This window comes from Acipenser ruthenus, chromosome 18, assembly GCF_902713425.1.
Source record: "Acipenser ruthenus chromosome 18, fAciRut3.2 maternal haplotype, whole genome shotgun sequence".
Classification (NCBI taxonomy): domain Eukaryota; kingdom Metazoa; phylum Chordata; class Actinopteri; order Acipenseriformes; family Acipenseridae; genus Acipenser; species Acipenser ruthenus.
The window spans coordinates 26,928,443-26,946,521 of record NC_081206.1 but is presented as its reverse complement, the minus strand read 5'-3'; the positions used below and the strand labels follow the sequence as shown (position 1 = coordinate 26,946,521).

The window sequence follows — 18,079 nt, the reverse complement described above, 5'->3', positions numbered from 1 at the left end:
AAGCCACGGCCACGCGATCTGGCTCATTCATCAGGAAGTGCCGTAGCAGTGGTGATGCTGGTTCACAGCTCGGAGACGCAGCGCTTAAGTCAAGTGGCCCCAGTGAGACCATAAATTTCCTTCTCAGCCATCAAGCATAATGACATGCGGAACCTGTATGTCAGAGAAGCTCAGCACGTTCTCGACCTCTATCTCTTGCTGGAGGGAATTTAAGAGATTCTAGGACAGTGCGGTAGCAGATGCAGCAACAATTTATTTAAAACTTATAAGATTATGCCAGAAGTGAATGAAGAAGATAAACATCAAGGTAATGGTATTACTTGTTAGTGAAGACAAATTAGTATTTTATTCACGAAGAAGTAGGGCCCATGAAGGGTACTGCTTACGACAAAAATGTACCATTGTTATTTGTAAAGGGATGAAGCTTGCTTACTTTTAATATGTTTACTGTTTTTATGATTCTGTTAAGTGTTTTTGTCCTGTTTTAATGATTTGTCTACTTTTGCCATTGGTTTCATAATGTTCTTGCAGCCTTCTCCTGCCAAGGGTTCTATCCTGGTTAAATAAATACATTTGAATTTGAAAATTGGACAACATGCATGGTGTCTGTGGAGTTACCATAATTAGTTCTTAGTTATTATTAGTTGAGCTTCTAAAGTTCTTGCTTAGTCCTCAAACAAACACTTGAATAAACTTTTCCAGAAGTAAAATTCAAACAGGGACTTTAGTGTTAACAGCAACCCAACGTAGAAGTCACAACCATGTGTGAGCTTCTCCGATTTCAAATCTGATGATGTTTCCGGTATATTGATTGGAGTATCTCAGTGGGTTCAGGTTGAGGAGAGTGCAAGGAGAATATTGGAAGTTGAAGAACAATATGTTGTAGCAATGGTTATACTACTAATGCCCAATGTAAAATACCATTTAGAGAGAACATGTCAAAACATCAGTCTTTTACTGGCTCTACTATTTACAGCATAAGCATCTTATTTATTGTTACAATTATTGTTATCAGTTACCAGTCAGCACGGATTACCAGGGGGAAGTACTGTAGTCATGGGAAATGTGGGATTTATTATGGTGTCAATTAAAACTGTTTAAAAGTACAGTAAAAATCTATTTTAAAATACATCTTTTTCCTTTTTTTTCTTTATTGATTAAGGTAATATGAATTTCCCTTTCCATGGACGCATTTACTAGAAAACATCACTGAAAAAAATCAGAACCCAAACAGAACAAAACCCAGTTCACTAAATTAGTACAACTATCACTCGTTCTGATAAAGCAGTGGATAAGGCCTCTTTTGCAATGCTGAGTGAGAACAGAGAGAGAGTAGTGGATAAGAATTCTTTCATTTTCTCTCTCTCGACATCTTGGTGAGTGACAATTTAACATGACTGAAAGGATGACATGTCATCAGCAATACATTTTAGTATCAAGTATACAGTATCAAACTTGATTACTCAAGAGCTCTTTGACCTATCATAGTTACTTGCACCATCATTGAAAAATATTTAAACAAGTATTCAAGATGTTAAAATAATTTCAGGGATGCACCACTCCTTAATGACCATCATCTCGAATTCCTTTAGGGAATTAAGGGCTGGCAAAAATGTATCCAAACAAGACTGTTCTCCACAATTACAAAAAGATCATTTGTAAATCCAGTACAAATATTTTAAGATGAAATTTCTCACTCATAAAGTAAGGGATGATTTGATTTATAGAGCAGCTTTATGGGGTGAAAAAATAGGTCCCTCTTAAGCAGCATGATTGTGAAGAGTTTAAGGCAGTTTTCCAAAACTCACTGTGAGGGTTTGGTGGTTTTATTGGACTAATAAACTTACCATGGCTGGTTGGTCTTTGTTATATTTGGACTATAAATCTGAGATCTCTAACCAAGAGTCAGCCTATCCAGTGTTAATGCAGCGCTTTCTTTAGCTGCATGCAGTGGAGGTCTCTGGAGACTGAAACATTTTTTCAGATGTGATGGGAAGACTTTAGACAGGCAGTTCATGCAGAAATGCATCTTTGTGACTACACTTTTTACCACTGTTGAATTCCCCCATGGCTATGCGACAACGAGAAGTTGAAGGTTGTAGTGATGTCTAATTCTGAGTACTAGAAACAAAATCGAGTTCAAAAGGCAAACTGACAATAAAAAATAAAATAATCATTTAGGATTAAAGTGTTAAAAAAGTTATTCAGTTTTTCAGACTGAAAGCAAAATAATCGTAATTCTTGGCCAAACTAGAATACCATTGCTTAATCCTTCCTTCCATCCATTTATGATCTCCAGTGTGCTTATCTCTGCATCAGGCTTAAAACAATACTTGCCTGTTTAAAAATCCGATTACCTAATGGATACCATTAAAGGCTTTGCAGATTGATAACATTTCAATATTTCTACCAGAGGTCTGGGCAGAGAAATGTCTCAATAAAGGTTGGAGGTAAACAGGCTAAAAGGAGAGTCCTTTTTATTTTTTGATTTTTTAGCTAATCCCCTGTTCAATAGGATTCTCACAGACGTGGGGTGGCCCTGGCATTTCTTGACAGCAACTGTCAAGCCTGCTTTTGCTCTAAAAGCATCTGAAGTCTCTACCAAGGATCTAATGGTCTATTCTTTCTCTCCTTTCTTGGGAGCATCCATCATTCAGGGACTCTATCTTAATACTGAAATATGGTTATGTTATGAAAACTGTTTATCTGTGATGCTTGCAAAGCCCAATTCATCATTAGAAAGAAGAGCAAAACAAGTGCACTCCTGCTGCTCATTATGAGCACATTCTGAGAGAAGTCTTTCTTATATGGATACAGTTTAAATTCACAATGGTTTCCCATCATTTCAAATGTTCTGAATAGGTGCAGGAAACAGAGTGCTGTTATTGTTATTCACCCTGCCACCCCTGTTGTAAATAATTTAGGCAGCTTGTTTGTAAGCAGGTAGCTGCAAGCACTTTTTCAGAGCTTGATATTAAAGTACATCATTCAACTGGTAGGAAGCACTTTTTATATTTGGGATTTACTATCACATATAAAATGACAAGAACATTTTTCCTTATAGGTGACACAAATAGTAATAATAAAAAAAAAAATCTTATTGCAAGTAAAGTATTTTAAAAATTGCAAGGCTGCAGTATAAGCCATTTAGGTTAGTAGAAAAGAAAGCCCCAAATTGCCATCACCGTGCTCCAAGCATGCTACCCAGCATCATTGAAATGTTTACCTTTGCAAGTGCTCTTGGTAAACTATTGCGGTTACGGGGCTGAGAAGGAGAGAACAAAAAGACAAATTTAGTTATTCACCAGGTAGTAAAATTAACTGTAAATGGCAGGCCCTATACGTTACAAAGACAGAACCAGGCAACAGTAGATGTATCAACATTATTTATAACGTGGCAACTATTGCACAGCTCCCATTTGTGTCAAACAATCATCTATAAAAAGTTGATTTGTACTGCAGGTCTATTTTGGAATAGTCTTCTTTATATGTAATTTAAAAACACAAAATAATACCTTTCTAGCAGCAGCACATTTTCAATATGCAATGATGCATTTCTTGTGTGACCAGAGTCATGTGATCACAGTCGCAGTGACCCTTTGCCAATGGGTGACTGCCTGTCCTTTTTATAATCTCAATATCTCCTCAGATGTCTTTAGTATAGCAACTGCATATTTGCTCCACAAACAAAATAAATCAAAGTTCCGTACAGAAGGAACAAAAACAATTCCTTCTAGATGATACATTTGCACTGCATAGGTTGCAATGATGATTCTACACAATCACTTAAAATTAGAAGATGACACAATGATGTCTCCTTCGGTTATTAATGGGCTTCTATTTGAATACACCACCTGCCTCAAGAATAAAAAAAAAATAGTTTCATGCAGAATTAATAAAATATGTTTTAAAACACATACAACCCAAAGGAGATGGCTCATTATAACTTCAACACTTTCAAAGTTCTGGAGTGTATTACATAAAGTCATCCGTAACTTTTGAAACACTCACTGGTTCTAAAAAATACAAAAAGAAACTTAAAATTCAATGAGAAACTTTTCGACTAGAAGTCTTTCTCAGTTTCTTCAATGGTATAATATAAATCAAAGTGTGGTTGTCATGTAATTATCTGAAAAACGACTGCAGTTTCAAATAATTCTAGTTGCCAAAAGGCATAATAGATTTAACACCCACAGGTTCAATAATGGGTACAAAAGATCAGGTGCCTTTGGTGACAGTTACATGTAGCTGCAATTTGGTATTAACAATGGGAAGTTCTACCAGTAAATCACCCAGCTTCTATATCACTTAGGGAGGATGTTAGACATGTATTAATGCTTCGTGATTCTATTCAGTGAAAACGTTTTTCAAGATATAAATACACAAAGGTTAAACTAACAGAAGAGGCTAAAAGATGCAATTATTCTAAAATATTGATCTCAGTCATAATAAATATTAAAGATGTTTAACAAACGTCTGCTTCGCAGAGCATGAAAGGGTATTCTATTTATGAACCAAAAAAATAAATACTTAGAACAACTTGGTTGGAGCAGAAGAATTATTTTTTTTTATTTCATTGGAATAAGGAAAATACTTGTTCAAGTATTTATTTATTTTTTTCAGTCAGTAGGAAGAAACCTGATTGTCTACATTCAATACGTCCGATAACAAAACTACACCAACAAGGCTGGTCCAAACAACACAAGAAAGCAAAACACAAGAACATAATACTGGCTTCCATGCTACCTGTATGTGTTTTAAATGCCCCAACTACTACTATTTGAGGAATGTTCAAGCATCTTCACAGGACCATAGTGGCCCTATTGCACCTACATGAGCTTTTCTTTCATGTTTTCCATTTTCAATGAGCACTGTGTGGCTACAGTAAACCCCAAATAACTGTTTGAAACCGTAACCTAAACATTCAACTGTCAGGAAATACACATTCTAAAAGCTCACTCACTGACAGGGCCTTGTATATATCGAATTGTACTTGATGAACATTTTCTCTTTGGATGTGAGAATCAATTCAATGTCATTTTCAGCTGGCAGAAGGAAAATTGATAACACCTCCGATACCCGGATATACACACTCAACAAGAAGAGAAAGTCAATGTGTCAGGTTTCACATAGCCCATGGCAAAAACATGGCAAGGACATTCCTTCCCAACACTGGTTACCTAGCAATTGTTTTTATATCTTCTAAATAATAATAAAAAAGGTCATAGAGTGTGTGTTCTGTCTGAGAAACCTTAAGCACTAAAAATAATCCCCTTTCAACTGCTACCATTACAGGCTGAGACATTCAACATGGCACTGCTATGAAGCTGGGACTTTTAACATTACATTAGTCTTAATGTATTTCCTCATACCCTCAAAAGGCCATGGGGTTCCAATTTAGCCCAGAACAAATTGACAGAACTAATTTTGATCTAAGAATTTAACTGGATAAACTGTGGAGTAATCTTATCTGTCACAACTCCATCCTTAGAGTACAGTACACATATTAATATCATACTGTGCCACTGTTAAATATGCTTTAAACCAGCACACAATAGTAGTGCTATTTGATCTCAAGTAGGAAATGTGGTTCATAGTTTCCACATCTTGACCATGCACAGCAGGAGGGTTTGTTGGTATGGTGAGCAACCTCCTCATGAGGTATGAGGTTGCTAAGGGTCAGTGACCACTAATAACTACCACCCACACAAGTCAACTATTGATGACTGATCACACAGCAGCAGGACTCACAGACATATTACAGATGCAAGAAAATGGAATGGTGAAACTAGAATTACCATTAAAAAGAAGAGATTATTCAACATTTGTAAATGCTCAACCATTTCCATATTGGCAGTCATGTCCATTATTGTGTCATTTCTCGTCACGAAATCAAGCAGTATGTTACATTAGATAAGGTGTGTTATAGAATAAGGATTCTCAATGGTACCTGTGATAGAAGCTTGTTGTCATCTTCTAGAATTCTGACTTTTGTCTCCAATTGCCGGATGTAGTTTGAAGATGGATCTAGTGAAAAATTAGGAAAACAGAGTCATTCAAATAAAAAAGCAAACAAACATACAATTATAGATCTTCTCATGTGAATACTAGAAAACCAACTGACAACCAGCTAAATATCAGGGCTAGTTTTTCACATACATTCTCTAAATTAGTGCTTAGGCTATGGGTTGCGAAAATATATGGAATTTAAAGTTAAAATGCACGGTAATGTGGGTGATGTTTTATTCTAAAAATGTCTTAAGTCATGAAGTTGTAATTAGATTGACATTTACACCAGAAAATCAGAAATGTTGGTTTCCCTCGGCTTCCCTCTGCAATATGGCACAACTTTAAGTATTTATCAAATACTTTATCCACTCAGTGATGCTAAACCCTATTGGTATTTTAAATCTTTTTTTTTTGGTGACCCTGTGTATTCAGACCACCAATTCATTTAACACTTCTTGACCTCTGACCAGTAACTCAGTGACCACCAGAACATCGCTCATACTTTTAGGGAAGGATATTCCCAAAATACTGGATATTAAGCAATTAACTATAACGGCCCATGGTCATTTGTTATTACGTCCAAAATAAACATGACTATATTTATAAGTATTTAAACTATGTAATAAATATAGTTTAGCAGACATGCTGTAAAATAGAATATACATATAATAATAAAAAAAATTGTCAGCCTCTTACATCTAACATCTGGCTTAAGAAATATGCTAAGGTAAAGTTTTAAAAAAAAATACAAAACTAATCTGGCTTCATTTGAGATGACAAAGATTCAGGTAAACCTGAAAAAGTATGTATTTTTTCTCCCTGAGAAAAGGGTTGTTAAATATTAACAGCGAGCATATAATATTAATGTAATTTCCATGCTTTGTCAACAGCTGCAGGTTAGCTTTGTTTCCAAGTGCAGCTTCAGTATGCCATTAAATAATTAAAACTACATTATTATGGTACCAACAAGGTAATTAAATATATTTTAAAATGTTTGTGGAACCACAGGTAAGTAAACATTGGGATATCAATACTGCAGGGTTTCAAAAAAATGTGTTTTATTTTAACATTTTCAATGTCAGGAAAGCACCTCCTGTCTCACAGCGATACCAAGTTAATTCCCAGCATTCCTTGTTATGACCTCTGATTTATCAGGGCACTAGAAAGCTTCTCAGAAGCAGCCCATTCTCCACCATCAGCATTCCTTTCAACTGACATGACTAAAGAATGAGAATGGGGCACCTTTAGAAGCACAGCCCTAAAGACGTAAAAGAAAATACTCCTTTCTTTCAGCGCCAAGTCTTAATATGCACCAGATGCAGTTCATTAATTGAAGCTTTTCAGGACTTTTACAGGTTTCAGTAAAACTGCATTGCATTTTAGGCTTCCTCACATCAAGTAAACGATTGTCTACAGTAATACAGTTTATTTTATAATACATAATCAATTTAGAATGTATAACAAAAGTAAATGACAGATTAAAACAATTTAACTGCACTGTATAAATCTTTAATAACTGATTAATATTTCAGAAAAAAAAACCCTGCATCTACTGTATAACCTTACTAGATATCTGTGTCTTGATACATTTCATTATAAATGGGCCTGCAATCATTGTAAATTCCCTGGAAAGGTATTAGACAGAAAACATGAGGAACTGTTTGTTAAAAGGTTCAAGCGATTATGACAGAGTAATTTACTGAAGCGATATATCACCTTCTTGAACAAGATGTCATTTTGTTTTCTCCCATGGTTGATTTTTAAGTTCTTTATAGCCATTATTAATGTCAATATAAATAAATTAGCATTAACTGCTCCACTGGGCCCTGTTGTAAATCTGTTTATTTCCTGCTTTGTCACATGTTCTGTCTTTGGTTCTGCAATAACTTCCCTGTGTTCATTTCAGAAGTATATGAGCTATACAGTATTGTTTTAACAGTAATAGTAATTTATATACTTGCTGTTTTTTTCCTTCACGTATTCCCTTAAGGTGTAAAATAAATACATTAAAAACGGAATGTGTCATCAAATGAAACATCTGTACCATATATGATCTGCATTGTCTCAGATTGTTCATAACCAACAGGTCTGCGTGTCAAAATGTCAAAACATGAGCGTTCCCATTATACAGCTCATAAAGGTCCACAAATCCATGCTATCTATCAACATGAATGCCATAAAATGCACAGAATCTAAAATGTTATATAACAGATTGGACTGAGTGCCTTTTCCAGTCGCAAACTAGTTAAGATGCATTCATGCCTCAGATCAGTGCGTCACAGTTTGATAACACCTCAGTTAGAGAGTTGTATGCATCAGTGGTCCCAAGATACTTTTGGCCTTTTAAAGAAACTAAGGGCCTCAGCTTGAACACAATCCACGGTCACATTATCTGACCTTATCTTCACAGACCTGCAATTTCCTGGCAGTGTTGTTCTTTTATCCTATGGTGGATGTATAACAGATCTCACTGAACAGCACCATTAACTCTCTTCTGAAATTAGACCTGTTCTGTTCTATGCATTTAATGTTAAATAGTTAAGTTTTAGGGAAGGGTAATATTGGAATGCATTTCTAAATTGTGGTTTACCTAAAAGGGCCCTATGTTGTGCAAAAAACAGGGCTTTGAAACCCGCTATCCGATTCTAACTCGAAACTGCTTTACGTTCAGGGTATATAGAGGATTTCCTCTATATAATTATGGAGAGTAAACAGCCAATAGCACTGTAGCAGGGCAGCGCCCTGCCTGTAAATAATATTGTTGTGTGGTGATTTGGTGGTGGTTGGCAGGGATGGGGTTAATTTCCTATCCCTGCCAAAATACATGTGAGAATGTGGCTGGAGCTAATTGAATAAATGATAATTAGGCTCCAGCCACATGCTATAAAAAAAGAAAATCCTTTGTTTGGTGGTGGGAGTTGCTGAGTGAATAGTTTGGTGTTGTGTTGCTGTATTTTTGTTAAAGGTTCAAGTTCAGTGAAGGCTCTGCCCAGCCTGAACAGTTTTGTGTTTGTTTAACTGTTTTATTTTTGCTCTGTGAGCAGTGTTTTGATTTCCTTTTGTTATTAAACCGCGCAGCAGCGCTTTAACTGCAGTTTCCTTGTCTCTGAGTCTCTTTGCCTGCCGAATACCATCTGGGCCCGCGACGCTACCCTGTCACAAGCACATAAAAGCTGTGCTCTTCATTCCTCGTCTCAGGGATCTCATTTTTTTTGGTGTAGATTCATATACTCCTCACAAAAACAAACAAACAAACAAGAAAAAAAGGTATAACTCTCAGAATTACAGTAAACAGACAGCCAGGCTGCCCTCCTATTACTAATCCTCTTTGCCTCCCTTGTGACCCTTTAATCTCACTACATCTGGTCACCTGACCTCCATCAAGCACTCAAGCCGATTATCAGGCAGCCCCGTTGTCCAGGCCGGGGGGGTGAACAAGAGTCTGAAAATGTGCAAGGACCCTTTTCCAAATATAACTGCAGGGTTATCACAGGCTACAACCATACAGACAATGTTACTAAAGAGTCTTCAACTGACAGGGGACTCTTCTCACAAAGACAGCTCAGCATAAACTGCTAACAATTTAATGAGATTACAAGGGGGAATCCCTTTGTTTGTGTTTATTTTATAGGGTTTAATAAAAGTTTATGTCTATTATGGATTAAATACAAATCAGAGTGTAAGTTTAAAGACCAACATGTGCTTTTCCCTTGGTCAGCATTGGTTAAAACTGGGAAACTGAGAGGATTATGGAGCAATAACCCCCCAGCCTCCAACACACAGATTTCTTTTATAGAAGTAGGACATAACTAGTTGAATCCAATCCATAGTTGTTTGTTTTATTTTAATTTGTACAGAATATGCACATAATAAATGGATTTTCAAAGGGTTCATTTAAATACAGTCCCCACGGCAAAACATTCCCCCTTGAATTCAAAAGGTCCCGCTGGCAGTACACCTCATGTCTTACTAAATAAAATAAAAAAAACCTTTAAATTAAAAATAAAATTATATTTAGAAATGATGTACAGCAAATTGTTTCCTAAATACTGTATAATGTCTTATTTACTATATAGTACAAAGGCCTTATTTAAAATGATATGATGGTTGCTTTTAAAAACAAAATCTCACTGGATGTTAACACAGTATGTACACTATGACACAAGATACCTATTTTTCTTGAGACAATGTAAACCACAGCCTACATTAGAAATGTGCATAGATTAAAACACATACAGTGACAAGCACACAATTTAAGAAGTATGCAAGGGTTGCAAAAACCTAACTGTGCTAAGTTTGAACAGCTCACATTGTTTTTGTTTTTTTCTTTACAGAAATGCTGGAGGTTCTGCAGAGTACAGGGACCTGTCCTTATAGCCTCTGTATGTCGGACCAGATTGCACCATTTCAGTGACCCACTTAAGAGACGTGTCTGCTATTTCTTGTTTTATACTATTAAGGCACAGCTTGGAAGAAGCCATATGGTCTGGGAACGATGTTAAGCCCTGTCAGTGTCGCCAAGGCAGACTAACTGTGTGCTGAGCAATCATGAATGAAAGACAGGGAATCCGAGAGCACTTCCAGAAGAGGCTACCTTTACTTTAATTGTACAGTTTGCGCACATCTCCAGAGGTCAAGTGAGATTTGCAGAACCCACATAGCTATCGATTTCAATCCATCACACATTCAGTTTAAAGATGAGGTCCACACAAAATTACCATGTAGAACTATGCCTACAAAAAGTTATGTCAAGTTGTTCTGAGAACCACAAAAAGGCAGCTATTACACAGGTAAGACACCTAAACGTGTAGTCCTTAAGGTTTTCAAATCAATTCCCCTTTATAAGTTTCAGTGCCATTTTCACCATCTGTCCTATCACATTGCCGTTTCCTTTTTCTGACACACTCTCCATTTTGAAATGTCGGAATGTTCGATATTAGAATAACCCATTCCTTCTGTTGTTCCACACCTATTAAGAGCTTCCAATTGGAACTCCATTTAACAAAAGTGTCTTGCTCTTTTAAAATATCATGGACTCACAGAAAGGTTTTTTAATCGATAGGTATGATGGTGCAGACAGTCATGCTTTAACTCTTGTTTTCTTCTGTCTCTCCTGTAGGGACAGTAGTAATTTAAACTGATTGTCTGTCTCTGGATTTCAAACCGTTTAACACTACCTTTAAGGTTAGCATTGTGAGGTGAGCTGTAATTGGGGGCTATCCAGGCTGGAATGTTTTAAGAAGGTACTGCAGAGAGGCAGCTGCTCTAAAACGCTCAGTAACAATGTGCAATGGCTCAATGAAGATGTCATATTCTGCTCAGTTCACAAATTGAGCATTTTTGCTACAATTGAGGTTAAGCCTGGTAAATAATGACGCAATCAGAAACAATACTATAAAATAGAGATGGTACAAAGTATACCTTTAAATAAATACAGGTAAGAACTGTAAACAAGATGTTCAGAAGAAACTAGACCATTACAATCCAGTAAACCAAAATCCCTTAAATCTGCAAAGAGTATCTGCCAAAGATTCCTGACATTTAGCACCAGTCCTTACTGAGGCTATTATGCAGCTTTAATCAAATAACACTGGTTGGTGAATGTCAATGCTTAGCTGGGGTTACTTGGGCTGTTTTAGAATCTCCCGTTAAATACTCTACAGTATAAGCTAATATATTTTTACAGTACATTCTCTGCTATAATGAGCAAATTAGCTTTCAAAACAGATTAATGCAGCAATGTGGCCTATTCTTTTAATACAGTGTAGTAATGGCTTTCTGCATGAGGTATTAATTATGTTATTAATTATTACATTATGTGTATGCGTGTGTCTTTTATAGTTAAGTTGTTTTTAATCATTATGTTTAAATTGTTTGTGAATGTGCTTTTATAGTCGTTTTAATGCAGTATTGTCCAAGTTTAGAATCCTCTCATTAAACATGGCTGACCCTGAGACGGGGGAGGGGGGGGGGGGGGTGCATTTAAAGATAAAATGGACGCACCATGCCACATTACACGTGGTTGACCCCGATACGGGGGGGGGGGGGTATTTTAATAGACAAGATGGATGCACCCTGCTGCATGTAGAATGTGGCAGACCATTAGGTCAGAGAGCACCGCCCACTTTACCACAGAAGAAGTGTGTGGTAGGCTCGTCATGTGTAATAAGAGAACGACTACCTCGATTATTGGACAGAAATTAGTCAGGTTGAAGTGGGGGGGTCAACAATTGCTTACAAAGGTATAAATATCAAACATTGTAAAGTTATGTCAGTCTTTTCATCTCTTTTGAACTGACTCTGCGGATATCTGTGTTTTCCGATATAAACATATGCACTGAACTGTACTGAGGCCTGGTCCGAAGTCACTTGCTTATATGATTGGAGGTACTCCTTTCTTGAAGTGTTTTTGAATCAAAAAACATTTGTCAGCGTTCCACTACAAAAGGAATTTATATTTTATTTGCAACCCAAATTCACATGGATATTTCACTTTACTGTAGCTAGACCATAGGTCTGGCAAATACCGATCTGTTTTATTTGATTTAGCAAATAACTGATTTGTATTATGAAAAAATAGGGTCTGTCTCTCTACTAAAAAGGTATTTGTTCAATGCATTCTGGGTCTCATTGAGACAGCCACTGACCAGCTTTGGTTTCAACAAGGTCATCGCCTGCATGTGACATTTCAATCCATACTTTACACTGATACTGAAGGCTCACTCTCAATTATTAACCAGGCTATGTGCACAGCCTAAACAATCGGACCCTGGACCTTTCTGTTTGAGGTGAAAACGGCTACCATTAAAAGCTGAAGTCACTCCTATTTGCAAACAGAAATGATGCACCCAGTAACCCCAGTCTACGATGATAAAGCAATGCTTCCGTGTTTGACAGCATTGTTGTTCTCTGCAGTACAGAGACGCCACATGTTACTTGTACCTAGTCTGTGACTGATCTGTTCTCTGAAAAACAGGCCTTTTGGTAGCATCATTTGAATCGGCTTGAAAAGCAATGGCTACATTTGCCCAAAACCAGCTCAATACTGTACAAAAAAAAATGTCTGACAGAAGAATGTTAGTTTAAGGTGCGCTGGTGAAGAATGGTTGCCACTGGGGTTAACGGGGTTATGTCTAGTAGGAGACTAGACATAACGTGTCAGCCAAGGAGGGAACAGTCCAGTCATTTATAGGGTATTAACACTAAATGTTAATACCCTATAAATTGTAAATCCAGTTGACCATTTTACTGCTGTGAAAAAAAACCATTGTTAAAATGCAATGTTTTTCTGCTGTTTTTAATGATATTGATGATGGCAACCCTCCTAAAGACAAATGAAGGCAACTCCAAGCAATTCATGTGTGGTACTGTGTGGTACCTTCATCTGCCATCTTCTCTCTGTTGTGGACATAAAAAAAAAAAAAATCTTGCACAACTTCCTTCTAATATGACACTACTCTGACCAGATTCAGTTTTGGAACAAATTATAACTCCACACGTCAGCAAGCAAGGTGAGGCACTGACTGTGGTTCAGCAGTCCTGTATCAAATGATACAATCTAATCTCCACCCTTCTGTTCCTTCTAGTAAGGAGCCTCAAGGGCATATTTGCATCATTTGCCAATTAGCAGTGGCAGAAGAGACTCTGAGTAGACATATCACTTCCAGAGAAAATCACAAAGAGCAAATTACATTGAAAATTCACAAACTGCAATGAATGTTTTCAACTGATTAGGCTAGTAACATTTTTTTTTTTTTTTTAAGATGGCTGGGCAATATTTTATTTGCAACCATATTTCCCCTAGGCATTTTAAAAGGCAGAGGAATGCAAAATGTGTTTTTTAGCCAGTATGCTCAAGGAGCATAATATTCTAGTCCTAATTAGAATATGGCATTATCAGGGCATAAGCATGAACTGTACATTAAATGAACTGAATAGGAATCAGAATATCTGAACATTCCACTCACACACACACACAAAAAAGCTCGTACTATGGTATACAGAGGTGGAAAGTTTTGAAAGTTTCATACACAAAGGCTAAAGAATTGACAATCACAGTGGGAGGAGAACCTTTTCCAAATCTTAAATGCGGTCCGCTTTGTTTTTCTTTTGTGCTTCACACAATATTATATGCCTCAAAACATCGATTTTTAACATTACTTTAATCACCTTACTCGGTACCAAATGTATCTTGAACTATTCAGTGACGCAGGCAATTCCATCACTGAAATGTGTTACCAAGACTGTAGCCAAGTGCATTTATTGTGTTTGTAATAGTTTTGCATCATGGGATACTGTACCAGTCCCTATGCACAAATTCAAAAAAGCAGATGTTTTGAAATGCAGCTTAAAAGTTGACACTGAAGGTGGTGTAGCAGGATAATTCATAAACATAGAACATTGGAGAATTCATAAACAGTGTTCTGTTCAGGGTCAGTATAGCAATACCAAGCAGTTTTGCAATAAGGGAGGAATTGCTTGGTTTGACTATGTTGGAACGAAACAGGATCTTTTCGAATACTTTAAAAGCACCTTAAGATTCTTCTTGTTCAGTAGACTCCTGGCTTCACACTTTCCATTAGGTACAGTACCTTCTTCTGGATGCTTTCTAGATTACGCCAAATCTGTTGTGAAAGCATGTGAATTTAATGGATTAAACTAGTTTAAAATGCTTTATGTAAGGTTTACTCGGAGGTCACAGCAAGTTGCAAACAGTTTTTTTTTTTTTTTTCTCATATGAATAAACCTAAACTTCTGAATTGGGAATTGTCTGTTATAATATTGAAGTACTTAATACAGTAATTTAATTTCAGACAATCTTGTCATCAACTGAATCTTTAATAAACTTGAAAACAAAGACTGTAGCTTACAGTATACAACTATCGAATTCTAGACTACAGACATGCTTTTGATTTAAAAATATACAACTGGAAACGTGTCCGTTTTCAAACGCCTCTTGCGACATACACCAGCCGCTCCCCCACACACACACATTCTACTCCCATTACCTCATTCTTTGGGCTTCCTTAATGGTCGCTAAGCATTATTTATTTTTATAACATGGTTACTGCCATCCAGCACCTTGAATTATAATATAACTATGAAAAAGTAGGTCAACACCACCACAAGCTACATTTAATATAGTATATGCACTCCTCATCTGTCTGTGCCCAGCATGGATTAATACAATTCAAAGTTTTGCAGTGTATTCATCTACCTAAAAAAATCTTTGCCAAGATGTATCCGGACTTTGATTCAACCTGTCACAGATGTAGGCAGGCTCCTGACTCACTCATTCATATGTTTTGGTCCAGTTCCAGGTTGGCTCCATTTCAGGCATCTATTTTTTAAACCCTTTCCCAGATCTTGCACTGTCCCTTGATCCTGTCCCACTGATTGTGCTATTTGGTTTTGCATCTAGTGACACCCCCCTCTCTAGGATACAATCAAATGCCCTGGCTTTTCAACCTTGCTGGCTAGACACCCGATTCTGTTTCTTGGAAGCGGGCTGCCCCACCTTCATATGTTCAGTAGATCAGGTACCTTATGCAATATCTCAAGCCAGAAATTCTTTCCTTCCGCAGGGGATAATATATGTTCTCAATGACAGATCACTACAGCTTAATGTATTAAATGTATTAAAAACAATGGCGACTGCACTAATTATTACATTAGTCAGCTTTTAAAGCTTGCAATGTAGCTGCCTGGTTGGTCTCGCTGCATACTGCAAACACCACATATTCTGTCTGATTAACAAATGATACCATGGCATGAAAGATGACAGTGGCGAATATTGGATTTCTGTTTGTGCTAACTGGCTTTGGATTGGCTATGCGATACATCATTCCCCCCCCCCCCCCCCCCGCACCTCCCCATATTTTTTTTTTTTTTTTTTTTTTTTTTAATAGTGTCCTCAAATTCTATAATCATCTTACTGTGAAAATCTGTATATTAACATAATGAGGCATATGGTCTTCTTCTGTCTGGTTTGTTTTTGCATCCGGCTAGGGACTTGAAATGGGCAACAACAACAATAGGATTTCAGGACTTGGGAGAATTGCTCCAGTAGAATTTCTCAGGGGAATTTCAAAACCATTTATTTCCTTCACGTGTCTGTTTTTGCAATTACTAGCATGGCAAATTAAAAAGTTTTACTAAAAATGTAAACTGTTATTAACAATATGTATGTGGAATATACATGTATTTTATTTCAGATTGGAGTGTGTGCCAACATCCACTGCTTTGTATCGGACTCGGGTAACATCGCCCTGTTACATATCCTAACAGTAAAATGAAACAGAAAATGCTTTTTATATAGCAGCATTTATGACAGGCATATCAAGTACAGAAGCTGGTATGAAAGTAAAAAAAAAAAAACATTGCAGTAGATATATGCTATATCCTTATCAAGCTTCCAATGTGAGTAACTCTTCATTAACTGTTCGTGTGCAATAATAGAAACTGTAGGCTTTGCACATTTCCTTTTGTTTAAAATAGCTGATCTCTGAGTCATGCTAAACCTATTGACTGGGCTCTTTGGATAGGATTCCAGCCAGAACATCTACAGCAAAAGCAAGACCATTATATTAAGGGGGCTTAGGAGGACCACACTAATGTGTACAGCATAGTGCATAATGAGAGAAACTGATTTTTAGTTTCGGGGTAGCTTCCATACCCATTCCATTCCATTTAATTAGGCAAATAGATGTTTAATGTTTAATTCCTATTTAGTCATAGCAATATATCAGAAATGTTTTCTCTTTATACTGTTTCCCGAATAGTGATCTGTATTGCCAGCAAAGGCCAATAGTTTCATTCCAAACTGAGGACACATACCCAGAGGTCTGCCGTTCTCTGAGGGAAAAAATAGATTTTACTACTCAGCCGGCAAATACAAACTAACAAGATGTTCCCTTTAGCTAAATCTTCTTGAGCAGCAAGAATAAACATGATAACAAAAAACTATCCCTCGCTCTGAACCATATATAGTACATAGTTTAGAGTTTTAGTAAGCAATTAGACACTATTGCCATGGTTTTTAGGTCTCTGTAAGGAAACTGTATGAAACTACTCAACTAATTCCCTGTTGATTTAAATTTGTAATATTTCAGAGAGAGAGAGAGAGAGAGAGAGAGAGAGAGAGAGAGAGAAAGAGAGAGAGAGAGAGATCTCTAAGGCTAACATGGGCTAACTCTTTACATCTCCCAATCCCCAACTGCACTCAGTGACTTCATTAGAAATATGAATTGAGGCAAACAATACAATGTCACTGTATAGTATGTAATGACGCATAAAAATAATATTCTCATATCAAAGAAAACAACATTTTCTATGTGGTGCAAATCATTCCATTTCTTCTCTTCAGATAACTTGGAGCTGTGTTTTTACAAGTTAAAATCAGAACTGGCAATTATGTAACTGTACTTTCTGATTTATAAAAGTGCTTGACTATAGACTTTGTAATACCATCACAGTCCTTCAAGATGTTAATAATATGCTGTTATAAGAATAAGCTGTCAGTTAAGCAGTTAAGCTGTCAGTAAACCACTGGTTTACAAATAAGATGTAAACCAATGGTTTATCCATGCATTTCTCTTTATTATCAAAGGCATGAAAAAATAACTAGTCAAGCCATATAGCCATTTGGACTACTACAGTACATACCCTACCCTGGATTTGCTTGTTTATCTAAAGGAAGGACTGGTTGGTACATTTATATGTTAATGTTGAATATATTTGTATATTAGGTCTTGAAAAATTGGAAAATTAAACAATTTATTTTATCTGAATGACACACAAAACCACAGCAGCAAACCAAACCATGGATAACAGTTAAGGAACCTAGTTCTCATCATGGCAAAACGAAATTCAGTCTGGAAATCCCTCAGAAAGCAAAAGCGAAATAATCTGCTTTCAATATGATCAAGGCATTTGCCGCAACATTGTAACAAAATGTATCATATTTCAGAAGCTGCCTTCCTTGACCCTTTTAAGCAGGCCTGCTGGATAACGGACAATGAAACCTATTCACAAAGCTCACAGCAGACCTCTGCTCACTCCACTGAAACCG

The 18,079-nt window shown here is 36.7% G+C and overlaps 1 protein-coding gene across 2 annotated transcripts in view; it reads right to left on the bottom strand.

The window, feature by feature from the left end:
- The window catches only part of LOC117422589 (coiled-coil domain-containing protein 85C-A-like), a 44,823-nt gene that overhangs the window by 10,190 nt on the left and 16,554 nt on the right, over positions 1-18,079 (bottom strand). The window contains exons 3-4 of one of the 2 annotated variants that reach the window (XM_034927836.2): positions 5,951-6,027; positions 3,227-3,265 (exon numbers count right to left, since the gene is read on the bottom strand). In XM_034927836.2, the coding sequence (XP_034783727.2) occupies positions 3,227-3,265; positions 5,951-6,027 (116 nt within the window). The remainder of the gene's footprint in view (positions 1-3,226; positions 3,266-5,950; positions 6,028-18,079) is intronic. The other variant, XM_034927837.2, reaches the window with a different exon arrangement.